This window comes from Oncorhynchus kisutch, unplaced genomic scaffold, assembly GCF_002021735.2.
Source record: "Oncorhynchus kisutch isolate 150728-3 unplaced genomic scaffold, Okis_V2 Okis06b-Okis10b_hom, whole genome shotgun sequence".
NCBI classification, from domain to species: Eukaryota; Metazoa; Chordata; class Actinopteri; order Salmoniformes; family Salmonidae; genus Oncorhynchus; species Oncorhynchus kisutch.
This window is the reverse complement of record NW_022261983.1, coordinates 20,973,893-20,986,150: the sequence shown is the minus strand read 5'-3', so window position 1 is coordinate 20,986,150 and position 12,258 is coordinate 20,973,893. Positions and strand designations below refer to the sequence as shown.

Here is a 12,258-nt window from a genome sequence, read left to right as displayed (position 1 = left end):
TACTGGGGTGCAGGTGGTCTCTGTGTCTCATCTCAGCCTGTTGATTTTGACAGAGTGTGTGTGTTGCAGGGCAGTGTGGGTACTGGGGTGCAGGTGGTCTCATAACTGTGTGTGTGTGTTAGCCTGTTGATTTTGACAGAGTGTGTGTGTTGCAGGGCAGTGTGGGTACTGGGGTGCAGGTGGTCTCTGTGTCTCATCTCAGCCTGTTGATTTTGACAGAGTGTGTGTGTTGCAGGGCAGTGTGGGTACTGGGGTGCAGGTGGTCTCTGTGTCTCATCTCAGCCTGTTGATTTTGACAGAGTGTGTGTGTTGCAGGGCAGTGTGGGTACTGGGGTGCAGGTGGTCTCTGTGTCTCATCTCAGCCTGTTGATTTTGACAGAGTGTGTGTGTTGCAGGGCAGTGTGGGTACTGGGGTGCAGGTGGTCTCATAACTGTGTGTGTGTGTTGCAGGGCAGTGTGGGTACTGGGGTGCAGGTGGTCTCTGTGTCTCATCTCAGCCTGTTGATTTTGACAGAGTGTGTGTGTTGCAGGGCAGTGTGGGTACTGGGGTGCAGGTGGTCTCTGTGTCTCATCTCAGCCTGTTGATTTTGACAGAGTGTGTGTGTTGCAGGGCAGTGTGGGTATGTTGAAGGAATTCTAAATTCCTCAGTTTTATTTCCCAATCAAAATTAAACACTCTGTCAATGCATAAAGGGTTTGTAAGACCCTTTATTTTATCAGAATGGACAGAGCCCCGGTCTTAAAAGTCAGGTAACAGCATTTAATTCAAGAGAGTACTGCCTTCATACACATTTTACCACAGGTAATAAACTGAAAATGACATCAGCGTTTTCTAAATGTTCTATCTCTTCATGACACTGGTAGAGAGGTCCTATAGTTCTCATCCCTCCTCGCCTAAAGCCAAGGTCAGTCACTGTAAATCAGCATTCTAGACAGTCTGGAGATAGTCCGTCCCTGCCATCTGGAGATAGTTCATTCATTTGTACCAAGGCATTGTTCTAAACTCCTGACTATATTATATACAATTGGGAATGGGAGCAAGAGAGAAAATTCATACATGTCCAGCACATGATAGCATTTGGACTAGTCAGTCCTGATTGAAATGTACACATAATTAGTCATCATTGATAAACATTCCCTTAACAGGGTACTGGGGTGCAGGTGGTCTCACAACTGTGTGTGTGTGTTGGACTAGTCAGTCCTGATTGAAATGTACACATAATTAGTCATCATTGATAAACATTCCCTTAACAGGGTACTGGGGTGCAGGTGGTCTCACAACTGTGTGTGTGTGTTGGACTAGTCAGTCCTGATTGAAATGTACACATAATTAGTCATCATTGATAAACATTCCCTTAACAGGGTACTGGGGTGCAGGTGGTCTCATAACTGTGTGTGTGTGTTGGACTAGTCAGTCCTGATTGAAATGTACACATAATTAGTCATCATTGATAAACATTCCCTTAACAGGGTACTGGGGTGCAGGTGGTCTCATAACTGTGTGTGTGTGTTGCAGGGCAGTGTGGGTACTGGGGTGCATGTGGTCTCATAACTGTGTGTGTGTGTTGCAGGGCAGTGTGGGTACTGGGGTGCAGGTGGTCTCACAACTGTGTGTGTGTGTTGGACTAGTCAGTCCTGATTGAAATGTATACATAATTAGTCATCATTGATAAACATTCCCTTAACAGGGTACTGGGGTGCAGGTGGTCTCATAACTGTGTGTGTGTGTTGGACTAGTCAGTCCAGATTGAAATGTACACACAATTAGTCATCATTGATAAACATTCCCTTAACAGGGTACTGGGGTGCAGGTGGTCTCATAACTGTGTGTGTGTGTTGCAGGGCAGTGTGGGTACTGGGGTGCATGTGGTCTCATAACTGTGTGTGTGTGTTGCAGGGCAGTGTGGGTACTGGGGTGCATGTGGTCTCATAACTGTGTGTGTGTGTTGCAGGGCAGTGTGGGTACTGGGGTGCAGGTGGTCTCACAACTGTGTGTGTGTGTTGCAGGGCAGTGTGGGTACTGGGGTGCAGGTGGTCTCATAACTGTGTGTGTGTGTGTGTTGCAGGGCAGTGTGGGTACTGGGGTGCAGGTGGTCTCATAACTGTGTGTGTGTGTGTTGCAGGGCAGTGTGGGTACTGGGGTGCAGGTGGTCTCTGTGTCTCATCGAGGCATCAAGCTGCTGAAGATGGTGAGAAGCAGCGCTGTTGTCCCAGACTACTTCAGAGTGCTACACCCTTACAGGTACACACACACACACACACACACATTAACACACACACACACACACATTAACACACACACACACACATTAACACACACACATTAACACACACACACACACATTAACACACACACACACACATTAACACACACACATTAACACACACACACACACACATTAACACACACACATTAACACACACACACACACACACACACTAACACACACACACATTAACACACACACACACACACACTAACACACACACACATTAACACACACACACACACACACACATTAACACACACACATTAACACACACACACACATTAACACACACACATTAACACACACACACACACACACACTAACACACACACACTAACACACACACACACACACACATTAACACACACACATTAACACACACACACACACACACATTAACACACACACATTAACACACACACACACACACATTAACACACACACACACAAACACACACACACACACACATTAACACACACACACACATTAACACACACACACACACACACACACATTAACACACACACACACATTAACACACACACACACACACACATTAACACACACACACATTAACACACACACATTAACACACACACATACACATTAACACACACACATACACATTAACACACACACACCCATACACATGCGGCCGCAGGTAGCCTAGTGGTTAGAGTATTGGGCCAGTAACCCGAAAGGTTGCTGGATCGAATACCCGAGCTGACAAGGTAAAGATCTGTCGTTCTGCCCCTGAACAGGCAGTTAACCCACTGTTCCTAGGCCGTTATTGAAAATAAGAATGTTCTTAACTGACTTGCCTAGTTAAATAAAGGATAAATAAACACACATCCTGTTTGTTTCCGTAGTTACGCAGACATCCTGTTTGTTTTTCTGTGTGTTTCCATAGTTACGCAGACATCCTGTTTGTTTTTCTGTGTGTTTCCATAGTTACGCAGACATCATGTTTGTTTTTCTGTGTGTTTCCATAGTTACTCGAACATCCGGTTTGTTTTTCTGTGTGTTTCTGTAGTTACGCAGACATCCTGTTTGTTTCTGTTTTTGTTTCCATAGTTACGCAGACATCCTGTTTGTGTCCATTCCATCTAAGAACATGTTGGAGTTTAACCTGACCAATGAGAAGCTGATTCTGTTCTCCGCCAAGGCTCCACAGGTTAAACACATGGTGGACTACTTCATCACAGAACTGAAGAAGGTGAGACAGGTTAGACAGGTTAGAGGGTGAGACTGGTTAGACAGGTTAGAGGGTGAGACTGGTTAGACAGGTTAGAGGGTGAGACAGGTTAGACAGGTTAGAGGGTGAGACAGGTTAGAAGGTGAGACAGGTTAGAAGGTGAGACAGGTTAGACAGGTTAGAGGGTGAGACAGGTTAGAGGGTGAGACAGGTTAGGGGATGAGACAGGTTAGAGGGTGAGACAGGTTAGAGGGTGAGACAGGTTAGACAGGTTAGAGGGTTAGACAGGTTAGACTGGTTAGAGGGTGAGACAGGTTAGCGAGTGAGACAGGTTAGAGGGTGAGACAGGTTAGACTGGTTAGAGAGTGAGACAGGTTAGAGAGTGAGACAGGTTAGAGGGTGAGACAGGTTAGACAGGTTAGAGAGTGAGACAGGATAGAGAGTGAGACAGGTTAGAGAGTGAGACAGGTTAGAGAGTGAGACAGGTTAGAGGGTGAGACAGGTTAGAGGGTGAGACAGGGTAGAGGGTGAGACAGGTAGGAAAGTGATTCTGTTCATTCAACAGGAGTCCAGGCTTCACTCTACAACCTGATAGAAAGCATGGACACATTATCACCCTTTTTCTGGTTAGAGGGTGAGACAGGTTAGACAGGTTAGAGAGTGAGACAGGTTAGACAGGTTAGAGGGTGAGACAGGTTAGAGAGTGAGACAGGTTAGAGAGTGAGACAGGTTAGAGAGTGAGACAGGTTAGTGGGTGAGACAGGTTAGACATGTTAGAGGGTGAGACAGGTTAGAGGGTGAGACAGGTTAGACAGGTTAGAGGTTGAGACAGGTTAGAGAGTGAGACAGGTTAGAGGGTGAGACAGGTTAGAGAGTGAGACAGGATAGAGAGTGAGACAGGTTAGAGAGTGAGACAGGTTAGAGGGTGAGACAGGTTAGACAGGTTAGAGTGTGAGACAGGTTAGAGGGTGAGACAGGTTAGACAGGTTAGAGGGTGAGACAGGTTAGAGGGTGAGACAGGTTAGAGGGTGAGACAGGTTAGACAGGTTAGAGGGTGAGACAGGGTAGAGGGTGAGACAGGTTAGAGGGTGAGACAGGTTAAACAGGTTAGAGGGTGAGACAGGTGAGACAGGTTAGAGGGTGAGACAGGTGAAACAGGTTAGAGGGTGAGACAGGTTAGAGGGTGAGACAGGTTAGACAGGTTAGAGGGTGAGACAGGTTAGAGGGTGAGATAGGTTAGAAGGTGAGACAAGTTAGAGGGTGAGACAGGTGAAACAGGTTAGAGGGTGAGACAGGGTAGAGGGTGAGACAGGTAGGAAAGTGATGTTCATTCAACAGGACTCACTCTACAACCTGATAGAAAGGATGGACACATCATCCCCTTTTTCTGCGTCCAGATTGATTTGGACAAATGGGATGTTTTTTCCCCAGGACTCTGAGTATGTGGTCGCAGTGAGGAACTACATCACAGAGGACAGAACTCTGCTCAGCTTCCACAAGGGAGACATCATCAGATTACACAGCGTGGAGGGGCTGGAGGAGGGTGAGACACACACACACACACACACACACAGATACACACACGTCCCCATTGTGTTAGCTGTGTTGCTCATTGTATTGTGTGGTGTAGGCCGATGCTACGGCTGCATCGTCAGGAAGAAGGTCATGTTGCTGGAGGAACTAAAGAGAGATACTCCTGAGTTTGGTGGGTGGGGCCTGTGTGTGTGGTTGACCTGCATGTGACTAACACCCCGTCATGTTTGGTTGTGTTCTGGTTGCTGTGTGAGGAAACAACTAGGATTCAGCCTGGGCTGTTGTTGGGACTGTCTAGTCCCACTGAGCTAAAGTCTGGATTCAGACTGGGCTGTTGTTGGGACTGTCTAGTCCCACTGAGCTAAAGTCTGGATTCAGACTGGGCTGTTGTTGGGACTGTCTAGTCCCACTGAGCTAAAGTCTGGATTCAGACTGGGCTGTTGTTGGGACTGTTTAGTCCCACTGAGCTAAAGTCTGGATTCAGACTGGGCTGTTGTTGGGACTGTCTAGTCCCACTGAGCTAAAGTCTGGATTCAGACTGGGCTGTTGTTGGGACTGTCTAGTCCCACTGAGCTAAAGTCTGGATTCAGACTGGGCTGTTGTTGGGACTGTCTAGTCCCACTGAGCTAAAGTCTGGATTCAGACTGGGCTGTTGTTGGGACTGTCTAGTCCCACTGAGCTAAAGTCTGGATTCAGACTGGGCTGTTGTTGGGACTGTCTAGTCCCACTGAGCTAAAGTCTGGATTCAGACTGGGCTGTTGTTGGGACTGTCTAGTCCCACTGAGCTAAAGTCTGGATTCAGACTGGGCTGTTGTTGGGACTGTCTAGTCCCACTGAGCTAAAGTCTGGATTCAGACTGGGCTGTTGTTGGGACTGTCTAGTCCCACTGAGCTAAAGTCTGGAGGTCTCAGACATGTTTCCTGACTGTGAACAGTCTGTCTGTCTGTCTGTCTGTCTTGCCCCTTCTTAAACTGTCAGTATATATACAGTATATATAGGACATGTAGATGTGGTACAGTATATATAGGACATGTAGATCTGGTACAGTATATATAGGACATGTAGACTACTGTAGATCTGGTACAGTATATATAGGACATGTAGATCTGGTACAGTATATATAGGACATGTAGATCTGGTACAGTATATATAGGACATGTAGATCTGGTACAGTATATATAGGACATGTAGATCTGGTACAGTATATATAGGACATGTAGACTACTGTAGATCTGGTACAGTATATATAGGACATGTAGACTACTGTAGATCTGGTACAGTATATATAGGACATGTAGATCTGGTACAGTATATATAGGACATGTAGATCTGGTACAGTATATATAGGACATGTAGATGTGGTACAGTATATATAGGACATGTAGATCTGGTACAGTATATATAGGACATGTAGATCTGGTACAGTATATATAGGACATGTAGATCTGGTACAGTATATATAGGACATGTAGATCTGGTACAGTATATATAGGACATGTAGATCTGGTACAGTATATATAGGACATGTAGATCTGGTACAGTATATATAGGACATGTAGATCTGGTACAGTATATATAGGACATGTAGATCTGGTACAGTATATATAGGACATGTAGATCTGGTACAGTACATATAGGACATGTAGACTACAGTAGATCTGGTACAGTATATATAGGACATGTAGATCTGGTACAGTATATATAGGACATGTAGATCTGGTACAGTATATATAGGACATGTAGACTACAGTAGATCTGGTACAGTATATATAGCACATGTAGACTACAGTAGATCTGGTACAGTATATATAGGACATGTAGACTACTGTAGATCTGGTATAGTATATATAGGACATGTAGACTACGGTAGATCTGGTACAGTACATATAGGACATGTAGATCTGGTACAGTATATATAGGACATGTAGATCTGGTACGGTATATATAGGACATGTAGATCTGGTACAGTATATATAGGACATGTAGATCTGGTACAGTATATATAGGACATGTAGATCTGGTACAGTATATATAGGACATGTAGACTACTGTAGATCTGGTACAGTATATATAGGACATGTAGACTACAGTAGATCTGGTACAGTATATATAGGACATGTAGATCTGGTACAGTATATATAGGACATGTAGATCTGGTACAGTATATATAGTACATGTAGATCTGGTACAGTATATATAGGACATGTAGATCTGATACAGTATATATAGGACATGTAGATCTGGTACAGTATATATAGGACATGTAGATCTGGTACAGTATATATAGGACATGTAGACTACTGTAGATCTGGTACAGTATATATAGGACATGTAGACTACTGTAGATCTGGTACAGTATATATAGGACATGTAGATCTGGTACAGTATATATAGGACATGTAGATCTGGTACAGTATATATAGGACATGTAGATCTGGTACAGTATATATAGGACATGTAGATCTGGTACAGTATATATAGGACATGTAGATCTGGTACAGTATATATAGGACATGTAGATCTGGTACAGTATATATAGGACATGTAGATCTGGTACAGTATATATAGTACATGAAAACTTTGTTCATCTTTCTCTGTGTGTGGAGGCTGGTGGTTTGGTGTGGTGAATCTTTCTTGGTACAGTATATATAGTACATAGAGTAGCCAGCCAGTGTTTTCTACAGGTACATAGAGTAGCCAGCCAGTGTTTTCTACAGGTACACAGAGTAGCCAGCCAGTGTTTTCTACAGGTACACAGAGTAGCCAGCCAGTGTTTTCTACAGGTACATAGAGTAGCCAGCCAATGTTTTCTACAGGTACACAGAGTAGCCAGCCAGTGTTTTCTACAGGTACACAGAGTAGCCAGCCAGTGTTTTCTACAGGTACACAGAGTAGCCAGCCAGTGTTTTCTACAGGTACATAGAGTAACCAGCCAAATAGAATAAGTAGCCAGGCGCCCCTGGAGTTCACATTTTGTTTGCTGAAGGAGCTCTATGTTGGTGTCCTCTGGTACGTTCTACTGCCTTGATTCAATCTGAAATACACAGACAAAATATTGAATAATTTATCAAGTTTACCCGTCTAAGGCACTGCATTGCAGTGCTAGAGACGTCACTACAGATCCGGGTTCGATCCCGGGCTGTGTTACAGCCGGCCGCTACTGGGAGACCCATGAGGCGCCGCACAATTGGCCCAGCTTTGCCCTTGTCACATTGCACTCTAGCGACTCCTTCTGGCGGCCCGGGCGCAGTGCAGGCTGACTTCGATAGCTAGCTATACGGTGTTTCCTATGACAAATTGGTGCGACTGTCTTCCAGGTTAAGCGAGCAGTGTGTCAAGAAGTAGCGCGTCTAGGCGGGGTCGTGTTTCGGAGGAGTGGAAAGGCTTTCCCAGGAACCTTCTTAATTACATTTTAACCACAAAGTAGCATATGCTTACCTGGCAGAATGACATCATTATTATTTACATCCAGTGGGGATTTGTTTTCAAACTCTCCCATCACATGTAGGCTACAAAAACACAGCTAATATACAACAGCCTCTTGCTAGGTGCTAAACAACAGCCTCTTGCTAGGTGCTAAACATCAACAACAGCCTCTTGCTAGATGCTAAACAACAACCTCTTGCTAGGTGCTAAACAACAGTCTCTTGCTAGATGCTAAACAACAGCCTCTTGCTGGGTGCTTAAACAACAACAGCCTCTTGCTGGGTGCTAAACAACAGCCTCTTGCTAGGTGCTAAACAACAACAGCCTCTTGCTAGATGCTAAACAACAGCCTCTTGCTAGGCGCTAAACAACAACCTCTTGCTAGGTGCTAAACAACAACAGCCTCTTGCTAGGTGCTAAACAACAGCCTTTTGCTAGGTGCTAAACAACAACAGCCTCTTGCTAGGTGCTAAACAACAGCCTCTTGCTAGGTGCTAAACAACAACAGCCTCTTGCTGGGTGCTAAACAACAACAGCCTCTTGCTAGGTGCTAAGCAACAACAGTCTCTTGCTAGATGCTAAACAACAGCCTCTTGCTAGGCGCTAAACAACAACGGCCTCTTGCTAGATGCTAAACAACAGACCCTAAACACAACATGCAACTATTTCAAAGATTTTACTGATTTGCAGTTCATATAAGGAAATCATTCAATTGAAATAATTTCATTAGGCCCTAATCTATGGATTTCACATGACTGGGCAGGGGCGCAGCCTGGGAGGGCCCCCACCCACTTGGGGTGCCAGGCACAGCCAATCAGAATGGGTTTTTCCAAACAAAGGGGCTTAATTTCAGACAGAAATAGTCCTCAGTTTGATCAGCTGTCGGCGTGGCTGGTCTCATGATCCCGCAGGTGAAGAAGCTGGATGTGGAGGTCCTGGGTTGGCGTGGCTACGCGTTGTCTATGGTTGTGAGGGCGGCTGGACGTACTGCCAAATTCTCAAAAATGACATTGGACGCGGCTTATGGTAGAGAAATGAACATTCACGTTTCTGGCAACAGATCTTGTGGACATTCCTGCAGTCAGCATGCCAATTGCACGCTCCCTCAAAACTTGAGACATCTGTGGCAAAATTTGAGAGAAATACACTTTCTGTGAGTATGGAAAATTTCTGGGATCTTTTATTTCAGCTGATGAAACACATAGGACCAACACTTTGCATGTTGTGTTTCATATTTTTATTCAGTATATTTTCTATGCGATCTTTCTAAATGCTGGACAAGTTCATGGAAACATTGCTACTGTCTGGCCAAGCCCCGACATCCTAGGAAAGGAAACCTTGGAAATAATTTGGTTTACTTGTCCCGATGTGATACCATGGACACACAGTGCTCTATCTCCCCCTTGTGGTGGTCTGAAGCAATGAAGCCGTGACACTGGGTACCTCTAACTCCCCCTGGTGGTGGTCTGGAGCCGTGACACTGGGTACCTCTAACTCCCCCTGGTGGTGGTCTGGAGCAGTGACACTGGGTACCTCTACCTCCCCCTGGTGGTGGTCTGGAGCCGTGACACTGGGTACCTCTAACTCCCCCTGGTGGTGGTCTGGAGCAATGAAGCCGTGACACTGGGTACCTCTAACTCCCCCTGGTGGTGGTCTGGAGCCGTGACACTGGGTACCTCTAACTCCCCCTGGTGGTGGTCTGGAGCCGTGACACTGGGTACCTCTAACTCCCCCTGGTGGTGGTCTGGAGCAATGAAGCCGTGACACTGGGTACCTCTAACTCCCCCTGGTGGTGGTCTGGAGCCGTGACACTGGGTACCTCTACCTCCCCCTGGTGATGGTCTGGAGCCGTGACACTGGGTACCTCTACCTCCCCCTGGTGGTGGTCTGGAACAATGAAGCCGTGACACTGGGTACCTCTACCTCCCCCTGGTGGTGGTCTGGAGCCGTGACACTGGGTACCACTAACTCCCCCTGGTGGTGGTCTGGAGCCGTGACACTGGGTACCTCTAACTCCCCCTGGTGGTGGTCTGGAGCAATGAAGCCGTGACACTGGGTACCTCTACCTCCCCCTGGTGGTGGTCTGGAGCCGTGACACTGGGTACCTCTAACCCCCCCTGGTGATGGTCTGGAGCCGTGACACTGGGTACCTCTAACTCCCCCTGGTGGTGGTCTGGAACAATGAAGCCGTGACACTGGGTACCACTAACTCCCCCTGGTGGTGGTCTGGATCCGTGACACTGGGTACCTCTAACTCCCCCTGGTGGTGGTCTGGAGCAATGAAGCCGTGACACTGGGTACCTCTACCTCCCCCTGGTGGTGGTCTGGAGCCGTGACACTGGGTACCTCTAACTCCCCCTGGTGGTGGTCTGGAGCCGTGACACTGGGTACCTCTAACTCCCCCTGGTGGTGGTCTGGAGCCGTGATGCTGGGTACCTCTAACTCCCCCTGGTGGTGGTCTGGAGCCGTGACACTGGGTACCTCTAACTCCCCCTGGTGGTGGTCTGGAGCAATGAAGCCGTGACACTGGGTACCACTAACTCCCCCTGGTGGTGGTCTGGAGCCGTGACACTGGGTACCTCTAACTCCCCCTGGTGGTGGTCTGGAGCAATGAAGCCGTGACACTGGGTACCTCTAACTCCCCCTGGTGGTGGTCTGGAGCCGTGACACTGGGTACCTCTACCTCCCCCTGGTGGTGGTCTGGAGCCGTGACACTGGTTACCTCTACCTCCCCCTGGTGGTGGTCTGGAACAATGAAGCCGTGACACTGGGTACCTCTACCTCCCCCTGGTGGTGGTCTGGAGCCGTGACACTGGGTACCACTAACTCCCCCTGGTGGTGGTCTGGAGCCGTGACACTGGGTACCACTAACTCCCCCTGGTGGTGGTTTGGAGCCGTGACACTGGGTACCTCTACCTCCCCCTGGTGGTGGTCTGGAGCCGTGACACTGGGTACCTCTAACCCCCCCTGGTGGTGGTCTGGAGCCGTGACACTGGGTACCTCTAACTCCCCCTGGTGGTGGTCTGGAACAATGAAGCCGTGACACTGGGTACCACTAACTCCCCCTGGTGGTGGTCTGGAGCCGTGACACTGGGTACCTCTAACTCCCCCTGGTGGTGGTCTGGAGCAATGAAGCCGTGACACTGGGTACCTCTACCTCCCCCTGGTGGTGGTCTGGAGCCGTGACACTGGGTACCACTAACTCCCCCTTGTGGTGGTCTGGAGCCGTGACACTGGGTACCTCTAACTCCCCCTGGTGGTGGTCTGGAGCAATGAAACCGTGACGCTGGGTACCTCTAACTCCCCCTGGTGGTGGTCTGGAGCTGTGAAACTGGGTACCTCTAACTCCCTCTGGTGGTGGTCTGGAGCCGTGACACTGGGTACCTCTAACTCCCCCTGGTGGTGGTCTGGAGCAATGAAGCCGTGACACTGGGTACCTCTAACTCCCCCTGGTGGTAGTCTGGAGCCGTGACACTGGGTACCTCTAACTCCCCCTGGTGGTGGTCTGGAGCCGTGATGCTGGGTACCTCTAACTCCCCCTGGTGGTGGTCTGGAACCGTGATGCTGGGTACCTCTAACTCCCCCTGGTGGTGGTCTGGAGCAATGAAGCTGGGTACCTCTAACTCCCCCTGGTGGTGGTCTGGAGCCGTGACACTGGGTACCTCTAACTCCCCCTGGTGGTGGTCTGGAGCCGTGATGCTGGGTACCTCTAACTCCCCCTGGTGGTGGTCTGGAGCCGTGACACTGGGTACCTCTAACTCCCCCTGGTGGTGGTCTGGAGCAATGAAGCCGTGACACTGGGTACCTCTACCTCCCCCTGGTGGTGGTCTGGA

The 12,258-nt window shown here is 48.0% G+C and overlaps 1 protein-coding gene across 1 annotated transcript in view; it reads left to right on the top strand.

The window, feature by feature from the left end:
• Positions 1 to 12,258, top strand: part of LOC109886807 (unconventional myosin-XV-like) — a 202,711-nt gene that overhangs the window by 170,655 nt on the left and 19,798 nt on the right. Inside the window, exons 45-48 of the mRNA XM_031813775.1 lie at positions 2,124 to 2,242; positions 3,346 to 3,487; positions 4,898 to 5,009; positions 5,097 to 5,171. Of these exons, the coding sequence (XP_031669635.1) occupies positions 2,124 to 2,242; positions 3,346 to 3,487; positions 4,898 to 5,009; positions 5,097 to 5,171 (448 nt within the window). The remainder of the gene's footprint in view (positions 1 to 2,123; positions 2,243 to 3,345; positions 3,488 to 4,897; positions 5,010 to 5,096; positions 5,172 to 12,258) is intronic.